This window comes from Caretta caretta, chromosome 3, assembly GCF_965140235.1.
Source record: "Caretta caretta isolate rCarCar2 chromosome 3, rCarCar1.hap1, whole genome shotgun sequence".
Classification (NCBI taxonomy): Eukaryota; Metazoa; Chordata; order Testudines; family Cheloniidae; genus Caretta; species Caretta caretta.
Genome location: NC_134208.1, coordinates 178,321,043 through 178,337,919, shown reverse-complemented (window position 1 = coordinate 178,337,919; position 16,877 = coordinate 178,321,043). Strand labels below are relative to the sequence as shown.

Genomic DNA, 16,877 nt, shown 5'->3' with positions numbered 1-16,877 from the left:
AAAACAGGAGCCTGGTCCTTCATTAAACACTGCTTACATTAAAGGCACTAACAAAACTTCCATTTACTTCAGTGGATTGGGCCTCAACATGTTTTTTCCAGCTGCCAGCACTACAGACCTAACCTGGTGTCTGAAACTAGCCTATGGTCCCAGTGCAGTCAAGGGAGATCCCTAAGCAGATCCTGCATGTCTCCACCACTCCAGCAGCCCCCAAATGAGATCCCTTGCATTTAGTAATCTCTTCCCTTCCAGTTAGTCCAAAAGCAGTTACCTAACTTATGAGGTCTTTGCCTTGAGCACTCCAGTCCACTTCAGTATCATTTCGGTGCCTGTTTCTTTGGTGTTCTGGCACTTCAGTGCCTGCTCCAGCCCTTCTGCACATTAGCACTTGCCCCAGCCTCTTCAGCGCTTGTCTCAATATACTTCGCCTTCTTAGCAGATGCACATGGCTCTCTTCCCTCAGATTGCTCTTTTCCCAATACAGAAGTGCCTGTGTTTAGCACGCCACTTGGCACTTCACTGCCTGCTCCATAATTCTCAGTACTGGAAGACCTGGTTATTCTTCTTGGTGCTAGTATTAGTGAGTAATTCCCCCCTCCCCAATGGCCTTTTCTTTAAAGGGAGAAAGGAAGAGTGCTGAGTGGCTCAAAACCATTCCAGATTGGTGGCCCTGCTCATGGCTTCATTGTCTTAGGAGTTGACCATGACATGCATGCGAGCATACATAGAGATGTCACCATGAGTATGGAAGAAACACGGTGAGCCCCTCCAAATAATTAATCATTTTGAATTGCCTCATCATCCTGAAAAAGTCATCTCTCAACACAGGAAGTGACTGGGACATTAGGGGGTATTATATATACTAGCAGAGGATGGCATGTGTCAGCCACAGACCTTAGGGGTCAAAATGCTTGAAGAGTTGAAGAATTCCTGATCATTTCACTCGAAGTAGCAAAGATCCAGGAGTGAGAATCCTGAAGAATATCATCAGAAAAGCAGAACAACAGGCAAGTATTTTTCTCTTTTACACTTTGAAATGAAAGGGCATTAATTCTCCTTTTGTTGATAGCCTTGTAGCCCTAAGTCAGCATCAGCTTGGTTTATCTACTGCTTGTGTCAATTATTATGTAAGTCAGATCTGCCAAAGTACCAGTCTAACTTGCACAGCTGACTCTTCAGAATGCTTTTCCTTCAGAAGCTGTTTTGTCATCTGCCACTTCTGTCCTACTTTTACCCTTACCATTTACCCCTTTTTCCCTCTTCCATATCTACTGACCATAGTTTTATATGTTGACTGCCACTCATATTAGACCCAAGTTTACCTGTTTCAGACAAACCTGATTTATTGCTGTAAATTATCAACAGGAGAAATATTATATCATGAAACTGAAGTTAAGGAAAATAGTGCATCTATTTAAGAAATGAATCCCACCTAATTTCAAGCTGTCTTATCCTGTTATTTTTTGTCTCTCTAGTTTGAGTCTTTGTCATTTATTTTAAAGGCCAGTTTCCCAGGTATGGTCTTTGATATATGGGAGTTTCAGCCTATAATAATATACCACGAGTATTTGATCGTGCAGTAAGACATCCAGATTTGGGTAAGACTGCAAAGGCATATTGCAAATATTTTCTGTGTATCTCTCATGCCATTTTAGATTTAAATGGAGCTTATGTCCTTCATGAAATTGGCTTTAAATCATTTACATTCTGTCACTGGGCATTTTCTCAATAGCTATTCTTTCCTCTAGTTAATTTCTTGTCAAATGTCAAAATGTGATGGCCAAGTAAAATGTCCTGTGATCTGAACAATACCTTACCTTCACAAACCTTTCCCATTGACAAACTAAATCAACTGCCGCATGAAATGGTACAAATGCATTAAAAAGCATCATTTTATGCTTGATGGAACATGACAGAAGCTAAAATAAGAACAGGAGGAAAATAAACAAAGACATTAAGCTACCTAATGGATATAGATAGATTTGGTTGGATTTACAAATTTTAGATACTTTTGTTTGAAGTGTGGCATATCAGAACCACCTATGCCAGATAGTCATTTAAAATTGACTGGTATAAGTTATTTTAATGGTATGAAACATTGTGACATCCATTTCAGTTGTTCATAAAAGGCTTGTTTTCATTTCAAGATAGGGCTGATATCTTGAAATTCCTCCGGGGCAGGCAAAGCTGTCATCATTGATCAATGTTACTCAGATTTGATGTGGCTAAAAAAATATTTTGTCTGGAACAGAATCTAAGAAATTAGAATGGTTTGTACAAAATCTAGGCTAGAACTTGTGTCTCAGTGAGAATGAAATGAATATTAGAAAAAATATTTTAAAGAAAATAATATAAAATAACAAAATTACATATCTACGAACTACTTTAATGGCAGTGTTTTTTCTCTCCCTAAAGTTGCTGTCTATTTTCCTAAGCCTTAAAATTAGCTTCCAAATATAACTTTCTAGTTAAAGAGTCTGATCTTGGTTTTTTTGCTTGACTGGAGTGGAAATTTTGGCTGTGCAAAAGTTGTAGGTTTGGGCTTAAAGTGGGGCAAAGTTGTGGGGAGGGGAAGAGAGAAAATGACTCCAGGGGGAAGTTCACTCCAGTGCTGATGTCCTGCAAAAAAGCCATCTGCATCATTTAAATCCATATTATGGGCCTGATTGTCCTCTTACACCACTGTAAATCAGAAGTAACTTCTGTGAAGTTACACCAGTGTAAAACTGATGTGAGGTCAGCATCAGGCCCTTAATGGGAAGTTTACAAGGTGCATAGGACCAGAATTTGGTAAACACCCTACAATACTTCAGCTGCACAATATGGATCTAGATTTAGTGTACGGGAGGTGGTTTGTTACATTGCCTTTATTTTCATGATTGAGGAGGGAGAGGCAAGATAGTTCAAAAGTGAAATAGACAAACCTAAGCCCATTCTTATAAATTAATATTTCATTCGTGCATTGCAACTGGTTGGAAAGCTATAAAACAAATGAGCCAAAAAATTCTAGACCCTTATATTATGAGCCAGATGCTAATCTGGTGTGAATCAATGTAGTTCCATTGACTTTGGTGGAAATATGCCAATCTACAGCAGCTGAGGATCTGGCTCAATTGTTTATTTATGAAAATAAAAACAGAGTAACATGAGAAATAAGCACATGCAAAGAATAATTAAAAGACCAAGAAAGAGTTCAGCAATTGTAAGAAAACATAACCTTCCAGCATAAAATATCAAGCACCATATATTATAGGTGGGCTGGTAGCATTATAAGACCCTGTTTTCACTTGCTCATAACTTTGCCAAAATTTAACCTGGGTGCTTGGTGCCTGCTCGTGATGAATTTTTTGGAAAAAAGTCAGGCTTTTCCAATAATGAGGCTTGGGAAAAATTCATTGTTTTAATTTATGTTAAAATTGCTGGTGTCCTTTTTTTTTTTGAGAAATTTTAGCAACACCATGCTTGGGAGCTGGAACTTGAAATTTGGCAGGCAGTGGCCTTTGCATCAGGAACATGCCTTTTGCCATGCCTGTGAAAATCCCCGCACATTTGGCCAAGTTATAGGCTTTTGAAAAAATTTTGTTTGTGTAACGCTGACAGACCCCGGTCATCGGTGGGTAGGATTGAACCGGGGACCTTTGGAACTTAGTGCAAAGCCAACTGGCTGTTAGAGAGATAAAATGAGTCTGCTGTAAGTGGTCTCAGTGCCACTAGATGGGACAGAACTCCACACCCAGAATGTGTGTGGGTTACATACTTTCCCTAGGTGAGGAAGCAGGTCCTGAGCTTCAGAGTCTTCCCAGTTGAAATCCAGGACCAGCCCCAACTTGTAACACTGACAGGGGCCGGTCGTCAGTGGACGGGATCGAACGTGGGACCTCTGGCACTTAAAGCATGAGCCTCTATCGCATGAGCTAAAAGCCAACTGGCTGTTAGCTAAGCCTGTAGAGCAGACTCATTTATCTCTCTCTAAGTGGTCTCGGTGGGACAGAACATCACACCCAGAAGGTGTGTGGGTTACATTTGCCCATGCTCAGTCGAGACTTACTACAGCTTCGCAGCTAAAATCTCTGAAGACTTTGTCTACGCTGGGTATGGGCCAGCTGAGAGTTGAGCAGATTTTCCCTGAAATTGTAGCTCTGAGCTGCTGTGGTTTTTGGCACCAGAACAAAGAACTCTATATGTCCCCTCTGCTGGGCCCAGGCATTGTGGAGAAAGAAGCTGCCTGATTCAAATGCAGAGGGGACAAGAGCTAGACCAGAGGGGTGGGAGATGGTGGTAGTAAGTTTGGACAAAGAGCAAGTGGGGGACTGGAGGCCTGTGTGGGGGAGAAGAAAACTGAGATTGGGAGTTGGGATGGGCGAGATACTGGGCCTAGGAGCTATAGAGGAAAATGCGGACTGGCAGCTAGTGGGTGGAGGGAGACTGAATTAGATAAGGAGCTAGTGGGGAAGACTGGGATTTGGTGGGCAAGGAGACTTGGAACTAATAGGATGTGGGAGGAGGAACTGAGGCAGAGGGGAGACTGATCTGATGAAGATGAAGGAGGAAAACTGGCATTGGCTGAGGAAGGAGACTGGAAACCACTGGGATGGGGAGAATCAGGTGGAAGGCCAGGGAGACATATCTGATGAGGATGAAGGAGGAAAACTGTGACTGGATGGGCAAAGAGACTGGGACAGGGAGCCAGGCATGGGGGAAATTTGGACAAAGAGCCAGGGATGAGGGAGACTGAGATTAGATAAAGAGATTGGGACTGAGAGCAAGGCGGCAATGTGGGGTGTGTGTGGGTGGGTGGGAGACAGATTGGATGAGGAACCAAAAGGGCTGAGGGGGGGATTGGGGCTGGCTGGGCCACTCTGTCCCCAATCTGTAAAATAAGCTAATAATAACCCCTCATCCAGGGCTGTCCCTAGGGAGTGCGGGGCCCGGAACATAGGCGCCAAATTTATAATCTGCCAGGGGTGTACTCCGCCCTTTTCCCCCCAAGGCCCTGCCCCCTCCCTGCCTCTTCGCCGCCCAGTTCTGCCTCCTCCCCCGAGTGCACTGCGCCCTCACTTCTCTCCCATTGCCCCCAGCACCTCCTGGTGCCTCAAAACATCTGATCCGTGGCAGGTCATAGGTGGTGGTGCTGGGGGGGGAAGGTTCTGGTAGGGGGGCTTCCAGTGGCTGCCAGTCACCTCCTCATCTAAGTTCCCTGTAAGCTGCGCAGCCATGCAGCAGCCTATTTAGCACCACGCAGGCACTTGGGAAACCTGCCCAGGGACCAGCCGGGGGAGGGGTGCCCCTCCCCCAGCCCTCACCTACCCTGGTCTCCAACCTCCACGGCTGTGGCACCCCTCTCCCAGCCCCAACTCTGCTGCGGCCACGGCGCCTGGACCTGCTGGGCTAGTGCAGCCGGAGTGGCCCAGCCCCAGGCGCAGCCGGGATGGCCCTCCCCAGCCCTCCCCCAGCCCACTTGCTGCTGCGGAGAGAGAGCAAGCTGGGGGGAGTCCTCTGTCCCTGCTATAACCCTGGAGCACCCTCCTGCACCCCAAACCCTTCATCCCTGGCCACACCCCAGAGCCCGCACCCCAGCTGGAGTCCTCACTGCCTGCACCCAACCCTCTGCTCCAGACCTGAGCCCCTCATCCCCGGCCCCACCCCAGAGCCCCTACACCCCTGCACCCCATCCCTCTGCCCCAGCCCTGAGCCCCCTCCCACACTCTGAACCCCCCAGCCCCATTAATTTTGTTATGTGCATCAATGTGAAGGTGATGTCACACATCACCTCCATATTGGTGCACATAACAAAATTCATTCCACACATGGGTGGGAAAAACTAGAGGGAACACTGCTCCTTACCGCCCACCGCTCTCCTCCTCACCCCCGACCCACTTGCCACTCACCTCCCCATTCGCCTCCTCACCCGGCTCACCTGCCCACCTCCTGCCTCACATGCCCTCTCACCTCCTCACAATTTTATTGATGCGTGGGACACCTCCCCCCCCCCCCCCATGTGCGGGGCCCAGGGCAGTCACCCTGATTTGCCGTACCCAAGGGATGGCTCTACCCTCATCTCGGAAGAGTACTGCAAAAATAAATTTATTAATGGTCGTGAAGCACTCAGATACGATAGTGATGAGTGCCATAGAAAAGCCCAGGAGGAAATTAATCATTTTCTCTTCAGAGCAGGATTTGAATAGCATGCAGCAGATAAGGCCAGGGACCACCCATTGAATGAGAAGAAAAGGAAATACTGAATAGCTGCTCATTCAGTGAGCACCATCCATCCTGTGCACAAAATGATGCAGAGGTCCTGTGGAAGAAAATAGTATGTGATCGCATAGTTACACCATATCATAGCGCATCCTGCACTAGGGGGCCAAATTAAGCTTGCATTGGCAACGTTAATTCTGGCATTTCCTAACTTTTGAGTACTTGACTTTGCCACCTTAATAATGTTCTTTTATTATAGTTTTGTGCGTGTGTGTAACTAAATGTAAGTAATCAAAGGCCTGGTCTACGCTGGGGTGGGAGGGATTGATTTAAGATACATCAACTTCAGCTACGCTATTTTCGTAGCTGAAGTTGTGTATCTTAGATCGACTTAGAATCACTTACTTCGCGTCCTTGCAGCGCGGGTTTGACGGCCGCCCTTCTCCCATCGACTCCACTTCCACCTCTCGCCGTGGTGGAGTTCCAGAGTCGACAGCAGAGCGATCGGGGATCAATTTATCACGGCTACTGTAGACGCGATAAATCGATCCCCGATAGATCGATCACTACCTGCCGATCCGGTGGGTAGTGTAAACGTGGCCAAAGATAATGAAAGGGACATTAAGCCAGATCCTGGTATAACTCCACTGACTTCATTGGAGCTGCATGAGTTTTACCAGCTGAGGACTGGCTACATTGTCTGGTAACAAAGGCCCCAACATTAGTCTCTTTTTGGTTCTTTTATTTTAACAATTTTACAAAACATTTCTATCCATACTATGTTTACATGAACATATAGGGCCTGATTCACCACTATACTGCTCTAACTGTATGGTGGTATAACTATTGATTTCCATGGTGTTTTACCAGAATAAAATTAGAGAACTCAGTGGTGGATAAGGCCCTCTTTTTTTAAAATTTATCAAAATAGTTTTTGTTTGGATATAAACATTTCCTTTGATGTTTTCCATAGTTCTGCTGTCCAGCCATATGTCTGTCAATGACATTTAGGAGCCTGACCTGCTTAGGTGCTTTTATAAATCCCATTAGTGGTCTATCTACTTTTGTAAATCTGGCCCTTCAGCAAAGGTTATCTTGTGGCTCTACTTGAACATACCATTGAAATAGTATCAAAATTCAGGTGATGGAGCAGTGAGCAATTAATTAGTTCTTGTTGTGAACTGGGATGATTTAGTTGGGGTTGGTCCTGCTTTGAGCAGGGGATTGAACTAGATGACCTCCTGAGGTCTCTTTCAATCCTAATCTTCTATGATTCTATGAACTTCAACCTCACATGATGATCCCATTAGTTTCATACAGTAGTTTTGAAGAGTTTAACAAGAACTGGAACATAAATTACACAACAACTTTGTGGCACTTTCATCATGCCTAGCTATTACAAGCAGTCTGAATGCAGCCTACACGATGAAATATTTTAGAATTGCTTGATAGTGATGCACTGGGAGTTATAGTACTCGGCTTCTTGTTTTCATTACAACATTCATTTAATGTTTAGTAAAATATTTGCTGTGACTTAGATAATCATCTGCATCAGTTAAAGTAAATGTAATGTCTATGGTCAGCTGTGATTGCAATTCTATTCCAATGCATTTACTTATCTGCATGAAGAAATGTTCCATGACTCAGTACTATATACTAACAACCAGATTTTTAAAGATCTATAGATGCCTAGTGAGATTTCAAAGGCATCTAAATGCCTTTAAGAATCTGGCCCTAAGGGCCTGATTCTGCAGCTTTTATTCATATGAGTAGTTCCTTCCTCATGCATTGGCTTATGTGTACTTGTATGTGTAAAATCTGAGTGATTCTCCAATATACAAATGTTGATGGCTTGTAATATAAGAGCATGGTTTGAAGAGCTCATTAAAATTAGGGAGTCATCAGAATTGAGAAACAATCTTCTTCTTTCACTTCTAATAATAGTAGTTTGGCATTTACATTATAAAATATTTTTCCTTTGGTTCATTCACATTCTAGTAGTTGCACTGGGGAGGTTTTGAATCTACAGGTACGTTCCAGGCATATTGGAAAGCCAAAGTACTAAAACTTAATACATTAAGCTAAAAACCCTTTTAATCAACATCTGTGCTTGGTCTTCAGTGCGTGATTGGTGCCATATTACTTACAGTTTCAAAGAGCTATTAAACATTAAGAGAATTCATATCAGATTGTTAAAATATTTTGAGCTAACTATTCAAGCTATGCATTTTAAGGGTTTATCTAGCCCCAAACTACATTTGCTGTTGATGGCCAACAGAAAGTCCATGAGTCACTCAAGGCATGTAACCACTGTGGTTACTGCTGTCCTCTAATTTAAGTGAGAAATAATTGCATTTTTTTTTACAGTAGCGTAGCTGTGAGGGATTTGACATTGGGTGAATCCTGACTTCACTGAAGTCAATGGCAGAACTCTCATAGTTTTTAATGGAATCAAAATTTCACTCACAGTCTAACTCTGCCCAGTTGAGCTCAGTTGAATCATGTTGGCTTGTGAGAATCATGGGACACCGAGGATCCCCAATGCTCTATGATGAGGGAAGTGGGGGGGTCCTTTTCAGGCTGGTTGACAGCAGTGACTCAAATATGGGTAAGGTACGTTTATTTATCTTTGATTCTCAGGTGTTTGCATTGCTCTATGTTGTCTTCTTATGCACTTTTTTTATATACTTAAGGCCAAATTCTGCTCTCAGGTAAAGTAAATAGGTCTATTTATGCTGTGGTTCCTATGCTGTGGAGATGCCTTCTGCAAGCAGCTGAGCTTCCTCAGCTCTCAGATAGTGCTTAGCCCTGCATTCCACTCACTTCAATGGATTTACACTAGGGATGGACTTGGCCCAATATTGGACTCTCTGTAGCCTAAACACATGCATTTTTAAGTGCCTGGAAACAAAAATCTGCATCTGTTATCACAACATAAGCTACCAAAACCACAGGAGAACAAGAAGTTGTTACAACCCTGGATGGGCTCCATCTGGTGGGCACTCACTAGGCTGCTGTAGTGGACTTAGGCTTTTGTCCCATGTGCTCTTTGCTTGCTCGGGCTGGGCAGAGTTTAGGCAGTGTCTCTCTGGTGCTGGACCTCTAATCACATGCTCCAGGTGCAGACCCCATGTCTGATACCCCTCTTGCTAGTGCGACCCAACAGTCCAAATGCTAGGGCCCAGAAACTAGTTCCAGCTCTCCCAAAGCAGCTGTTGAGTCCATCAAAGCTGCAGACCCACTGGTTTACTGCTTCCCCCTACAAGGGCTATGTGACAGTGAAGTCAAGTAACAGATTATGGAAAAAAAATAATAATTTACACACATGCTCTTATACATATCTTTTGTACTGCCTATCTTCAGGAAAAAGAAGATCTGCATGCAGATTCCTGCCTCAGTTTCCTCACCAACCTAAGAGCTGCAGGACATCCTGGATTATTCTGTCTCTGGTCATAGAATCATAAAAGATTAGGGTTGGAAGAGACCTCAGGAGGTCATCTAGTCCAATCTCCTGCTCAAAGAAGGACCAACACCAACTAAATCATCCCAGCCAGGGTTTTGTCAAGCTGGGCCTTAAAAACCTCTAAGGATGGTTAAAAAAACCTCCACCATCTTCCTAGGTAACCCATTCCAGTGCTTCACCACCCTCCTAGTGAAACAGTATTTCCTAATATCCAAATGAGACCTCCCCCACTGCAACTTGAGACCATTGCTCCTTGTTCTGTCATCTGCCACCACTGAGAACAGCCTAGAGCCATCCTCTTTGGAACCCACCTTCAGGTAGTTGAAGGCTGCTATCAAATCCTCCGTCACTCTTCTCTTCTGAAGACTAAATAACCCCAGTTCCGTCAGCCGCTCCTCGTAAGTCATGTGACTCAGTCCCCTAATCATTTTCGTTGCCCTCCGCTGGACTCTCTCCAATTTCTCCACATCCCTTCTGTAGTGGGGGGACCAGAACTGGATGCAGTACTCCAGGTGTGGCTTCACCAGTGCCGAATAGAGGGGAATAATCACTTCCCTCAATCTGCTGGCAATGCTCCTACTAATACAGCCCAATATGTCGTTGGCCTTCTTGGCAACAAGGGCACACTGCTGACTTGTATCCAGCTTCTCATCCAATGTAATCCCCAGGTCCTTTTTCTGCAGAACTGCTGCTTAGCCAGTTGGTTCCCAGCCTGTAGCAGTGCATGGGATTCTTCCTTCCCAAGTGCAGGACTCTGCACTTGTCCTTGTTGAACCTCATCAGATTTTTTAGTCCAATCCTCCAATTTGTCTAGGTCACTTTGGACCCTATCCCTATGCTCCAGCATATTTACCTCCCCTCCCCAAAAGCTTACTATCATCTGCGTACTTGCTGAGGGTGCAATTCATCCCATCATCCAGATCATTAATAAAGATGTTGAACAAAACCAGCCCTAGGACCGAACTCTGGGGCACTCTGCTTGTTACCGGCTGCCAGTTAGACATTAAGCCATTGATTACTACCCATTGAGCCTGACAATCTAGCCAGCTTTCTATCCACCTTATAGTCCATTCATCCATCCATACTTCTTTAACTTGCTGGCAAGAATACTATGGGAGACCATATCAAAAGCTTTGTGAGAGTCAAGATATATCACATCCACCGCTTTCCCCATATCCACAGAACCAGTTATCTCATCATAGAAAGCTATCAGGTTGGTCAGGCATGACTTGCCCTTGGTGAATCCATATTGACTGTTCCTGATCACCTTCCTCTCCTCCAAGTGCTTCAAAATGGCTTCCTTGAGGACCTGCTCCGTGATTTTGCCGGGGACTGAGATGAGGCTGACCGGTCTATAGTTCCCCTGGTTCTCTTTCTTAAATATGGGCACTATATTTGCCTTTTTCCAATCGTCCGGGACCTCCCAAGATTACCATGAATTTTCAAAGATAATGGCCAATGGCTGTGCAATCACATCAGCCAACTCCTTCAGCACCCTTGGATGCACTAGATCTGGATCCATGGACTTGTGCATGTCCAGCTTTTCTAAATAGTTCTTAACCTATTCTTTCACCACCGAGGGCTGCTCACCTCCTCCCTGTAATGGTCTGTCCAGTGCAGCAGTCTGGGAGCTGACCTTGTCTGTGAAGACCGAGGCAAAAAAAGCATTGAGTACTTCAGCGTTTTCCACATCATCTGTCACTAGGTTGCCTCCCCCATTCAGTAAGGGTCCCACACTTTCCCTGACCACCTTCTTGTTGCTAACCTACCGTTAGAAACCCTTCTTGTTACCCTTCACATCCCTTGCTAGCTTCAACTCCAATTGTGCTTTGGTCTTCCTGATTACACTCCTGCATGCTCTAGCAATATTTTTATACTCCTCCCTAGTCATCTGTCCAAATTTCCAGTTCTTGTAAGCTTCCTTTTTGTGTTTTAAGCTCACCAAAGATTTCACTGTCCATCTATCCCAGTATCCTGTCTTCTGACAGTGGCCAATGCCAGGTACCCCAGAGGGAATGAACAGAACAGGTAATCATCAAGTTATCCATCACCTGTTGCCCATTCCCAGCTTCTGGCAAAGAGAGGCTAGGGACACCATCCCGACTAATAGCCATTGATTGACCTATCCGCCATGAAATTATCTAGTTCTTTTTTTGAACCCTGTTATGGTCTTGGCCTTCACAACATCCTCTGGCAAGGAGTTCCACAGGTTGACTGTGCATTGTGTGGAAAAAATACTTCCTTTTGTTTGTTTTAAAGCTGCTGCCTATTAATTTCATTTGGTGACCCCTAGTTCTTGTGTTATGAGAAGGAGTAAATAACACTTCCTTATTTACTTTCTCCACACCCGTCATGATTTTATACACCTGTATCATATCATCCCCAAATAGTCTCTTTTCCAATCTGAAAAGTCCCAGTCTTCTTAATCTCTCCTCATATGGAAGCCATTCCATACTCCTAATAATTTTTTTTGCCCTTTTCTGAATCTTTTCCAATATTTTTTTTGAGATGGAGCAACCACATCTGCATACATTGTTAAAGGTGTGGGTGTACCATGGATTTATATAGCGGCAACACGATATTTTCTGTTTTATTATTTATCCCTTTCTGAACGAGTCCCAACATTCTGTTGGCATTTTGAACTGCCGCTGCACATTGAGTGGATGTTTTCAGAGAACTATCCACAATGACTCCAAGATCTTTCTTGAGGGCTAACAGCTAATTTAGACCTCCTCATTTTATATGTATAGTTGGGATTATGTTTTCCAATGTGCATTACTTTGCATTTATCAACATTATCATCTGTCATTTTGTTGCTCAGTTACCCAGTTGTTGCTCCCCCTTTTCTTTGCAAAAAGAAAAGGAGTACTTGTGGCACCTTAGAGACTAACCAATTTATTTGAGCATGAGCTTTCGTGAGCTACAGCTCACTTCATCGGATGAGTGAGCTGTAGCTCACGAAAGCTCATGCTCAAATAAATTGGTTAGTCTCTAAGGTGCCACAAGTACTCCTTTTCTTTTTGTGAATACAGACTAACACGGCTGTTACTCTGAAACCCTTTTCTTTGCTGGAGCAAGTCCTTTTTATAAAATTGCAGTCCTCTTTGTCAGGCGACCACTTTGAGCTGCTTCAGGTTTCTCATCAGCTGATCTGTTGCTTGGTCGCAAGCCCACCTGGAAGCACAGTTTCCCCTATGTAGCGGACAGCTCGCTGTCTTAGAGATTTTCCGTTTGAATGGAAGACCATCCAATTTAATGATTTTTGATCCCTTTCCACCGTTAACTCTCTGCTGGGCACAGGACTTTCTCCTGGCACCTCCCCTCAAGATGGCAGTTAACAGACAAGAGTGAAGATATACTGCTGTTTGAAGTCAAAATGTCATTCACAAAACAAAATATAGTTTGTAGGGCCCAAAGCCCCAAAAGGACTTAGGCATTGCAATGCTCAATGTCACAGCACCTAACTTTTAGTAACCTAGAAAAATCATCGGAACAACACTGATCCACAAAGCTGAGTTAGGCACTGGCTCCTATACAATGAATGGGGAGAGAGAATGTGATCCACAAAAGCCAGCATGCTAGGTGGGGAGCTGCCTAAGATAGCCAATAGGAGATGCTGGCAAAAAGGGAGCTGCTAAGCTCCACCATTCTCAGGGAGACAGTCACCTACTCTGCTTAGCAGTCCATGAATGGCAACATGCCACCTGGAGTCAGGCAGCTTTGGCACCTAAGGTGTAGCTTGGAGGTATGAGTTAGGCACGTGCCTGGTCCACACAAAACAGCCAAAGGTGGAGGTGCCCACCTTATAACTTTTAGTCTAGTGGTTAGAGCATTCACCTGGGATGTAGGAGAGCCAGGTTCAATTCCCCCTCTTCCCAAAGGGGCAGAAAGGATTTGAACAAGGGCTACCCACCACCTCTCAGGAGGGTGTTCTAATCACTGAGCTATGGGATACTCTCAGGCTCTCCTCTTGAAGCTGTTTCATTGTGGAGAAACAATGAAAGAGGCTGGAGCAGGGGGGTCTCCCACCTCCTAGGTGGCTGCCCTAACTACTGGATTACAGAAGTCTTTTAGGGTAGATTGTGCCTGTCCCTGGCACAAGGAACCTAGAAGGTATTAGGACCCACAGGCAGTTACAGTCCTCTTGCTCATGTCCCCTGGACTGCTTGACCTCCCCATGTGATAAAGGGATATGACGCAGCACTCACTACCATGCCCACTCTCCTTTAGATAGGTTTATTCATCCAAATGTAAGCCCATAAACTAATAGACAGTTCCTCAGCTCACCCTGTGTCCTACAGTCTCACAGCCTCCCCTTCCAGGGGCCAGCCAGCTGCCTTCTCAGGGCCAGTTTTCATTCAGGCAGCCCTACCCCTCTTCTAGAACATCAGCCCCAGGGTCACCTCCCTGAGCACCTAGCCCTTGTTCCAGGAATCCACCACCAGCCTGCTCCAATCATTCCTCCTCTGCCTGCCCTCTGACAGGCCTTGATAGTTCCAGGTGTAGCCCTGCCCTCTTTAATTGGCTTATCTGAGCTCAGCTACTCTGACATAGGAACTGCGGCTGGAGGATGAAAGGCTATGGCAGAAATGGTACATATGTGCACTAGTGTGGGTTCTGTGTAGTATAATACCATTCATTATTATAATCAGATAAAATATGTAAACAGAATATTTCACCTTAATTTGACACCAGAAGAAAAGCTATGAACTGTTCCAGCTTGTGGGAATACACCTTTAAGAAATCCACTTTTGGTTGTGTTATAGAAAGAAGGTCCAGGGCCAGGTGAATATGAAATGAAAGGAAAACCACTTCACCCTGTATCTTCGTGTTTCCAGTCCAAAGTGCCTAGGTTGCAGCCAGTCCGTTCAGTAAGTAGTCTGAAATATGAACCAATCTATAGGGTATGTCAACTGCTTGAAATTAATAATGCAAAGTCAGTGTTTAAAGCAACAGTTACAAAGTATCACTCTGAGAGAGATTAGAAAGGTAGGACTTTGGACTAAAGAAAGAACACACTTAAATGTTAGCTACAAAAAACTTTAGAAACTAGTGTGAGCTATGGAATATTTCCCCTTTTCAGCCATTGGGGTAAATCCAGCCTATCTTGGTAGCCACCCAAAGTCATCCTAGTTCTCTGCCAGCTATTGGGTGGCCTTTATGGAATAGGTTTGTTGTGTGTGTTTGGTTTATAAACTTTTCTTGGGGGCTGAGGTGGGAGACGGAGACAACCTTTGGAGAAAGAAACTAAATTACATTGTTGTGTGAGAATACAAGAGGCTGAGGAAAGTGTAGCCTGATGGAGAGGTGCAAAGTGATCGCACACTTGAGGAGTCATAGACCACCCATCGTGGCCTTCTAAAACATTAAGAATGTGAAAGGGAATTATGGGGTTTCTGAGTAGGAATAAGCTTTGGGAATAGAGCTTGTTCCCTCTCACAATCTCATTTTCTTTGGTAGAGCCATGTCACATGTTAATAGCATTGGCTTATGTTTTCAATAAAGCGTATGCAGCATTCTATAAAACACTTAACTATGACCAGGCAGCTGCTGTGATGTGACTGCTCCTTATTGCATTGATCGGAATCATCTCATTGTTATTTTGTTCTCCCCTGCCAGACTGCCATATCCACCTCTTGTTTTTCATCTTGAACTTTGGCACTGATTCTGCACATGCTTATGCAAATATGTAACTTTAAGCACAAGAGCAGATACACTGAAATCAGTTGGATTACACACATGCATAAATATTTAAACTATAGGGGTCTCTTTGTAAGCTCTTTTGAGACCATCTCTTTATTATTGGAGGCAGCAGGACCTAGAAGATAAATTACTGAACTGGGACTTGGGCGATCTTGTTTCTATTCCCAGCTTTGACACTGACCTGCTGGGTAACTATGGGCAAATCATGTCATTGCCCTGGGACTTGGTTTCCACATCTGTAAAATGGGGATCATGATACCTACCCCATTTGCAAAGTGTTTTGACAAATACAGCTGAAGAGTGCTATGTGAGAGCTAGGTGTTATTATCTGTGTTTGCTCAATGAGGCCTGATCCCTATTTGTGGCCTTAGGCACTAGTGCAATATAAATATTATAAGTAGTAATAATGATGCATATTTTCCTTTTGCAATGCTACTAATGGGGTATATTGTTCTTTATTCCACACGCATCTCCCTCATTTTACTTGTTTCTTTCATTTTTATAGAAAATACCAGGTCCAGGAGCTTATGAGCCCACAAGGCAGTTTCCAAAGCAACCACGAACTATTGCGAGCCTGGGTCACGAGCACAGCATCTTCTTTAGCAACACATTTGGGTTTTAGAATAAACTTTCAAAGTACCTGCTTTTAAAAGAAGCCACATCCTCTCCCTCCGCCCTTAGAAACCCAGCCTTCACCCCTATGTATTTGCCCAGGATGCTCTTACCATTAGAAACTCAGCATTTGCCAACAGTTAACACAGTGGGAACTGAGATAGAGCAGGAAATAAATGTGCTAAGTATAGACAAAGTGGGGGAGCCACTGGCAAATGTTGCCTCTTCAGTGGCAACCACAGTATGTGCTGTGATATTTCATGTTTGTAAGGTGTTATATGCATATTTAAGTATTAGGCATGGAGCATTGGAGGGCAAAGAGAGCAGGAGGTAACTGGACCAGAGGTAGATGGAGGATTTGAGAAGGAAGTTGGAAGTAATGGAGAGACTGAAAGGAGAGACAAAGGAGTTAGAGGAGAAAGAGATCGTGGGGAAGGAGAGGAAAAAAGTATTTAATAATGAGGGAAAAGTTTAAAGAGACTCAAAGAAAACCAGCAATAAAAACAAATAACAGAAAAATAAGGTGCTAAATAGAAAGGGAGAATCAGAAAACATTAAAAAATATATCTTGGATAAATGAAAGAAGGAAAAAATGGAAACACACTTTCTGGCCCCACTTCAGCAAGGTACTTAATTATGTGAATTATTTAGGGCATTGACTTCAGTGGAACCAAAAGAGGCTCAAAGTTGCACATGTGCTTTAAATACCTTTCCGAACCAGGGGTTCTTTCAGGAACAGCAGTGACTGCTATAGCTAAGGCTGCTTAAATGTTTTTATTCTGATGCCCATTTCCAGCTTCTTATATCTTTCAGCTTTGAGTTGAAATTTTTCAGGTTTAGTCTCTTTCCAAAGGTGACTTTTTGCGTGTTTGTATTGTAAAGTTTGAGCAAAACTGGTTCA

The 16,877-nt window shown here is 44.0% G+C and overlaps 1 protein-coding gene across 1 annotated transcript in view; it reads left to right on the top strand.

Annotated features, from left to right (window-relative positions):
- STPG4 (sperm-tail PG-rich repeat containing 4) overlaps positions 1 to 15,986 on the top strand; it is a 30,283-nt gene extending 14,297 nt beyond the window's left edge. The window contains exons 6-7 of the mRNA XM_048842853.2: positions 14,428 to 14,532; positions 15,870 to 15,986. Coding sequence (XP_048698810.2) covers positions 14,428 to 14,532; positions 15,870 to 15,986 — 222 coding nt within the window. The remainder of the gene's footprint in view (positions 1 to 14,427; positions 14,533 to 15,869) is intronic.
- The last annotated feature ends 891 nt before the right edge of the window (positions 15,987 to 16,877 follow it).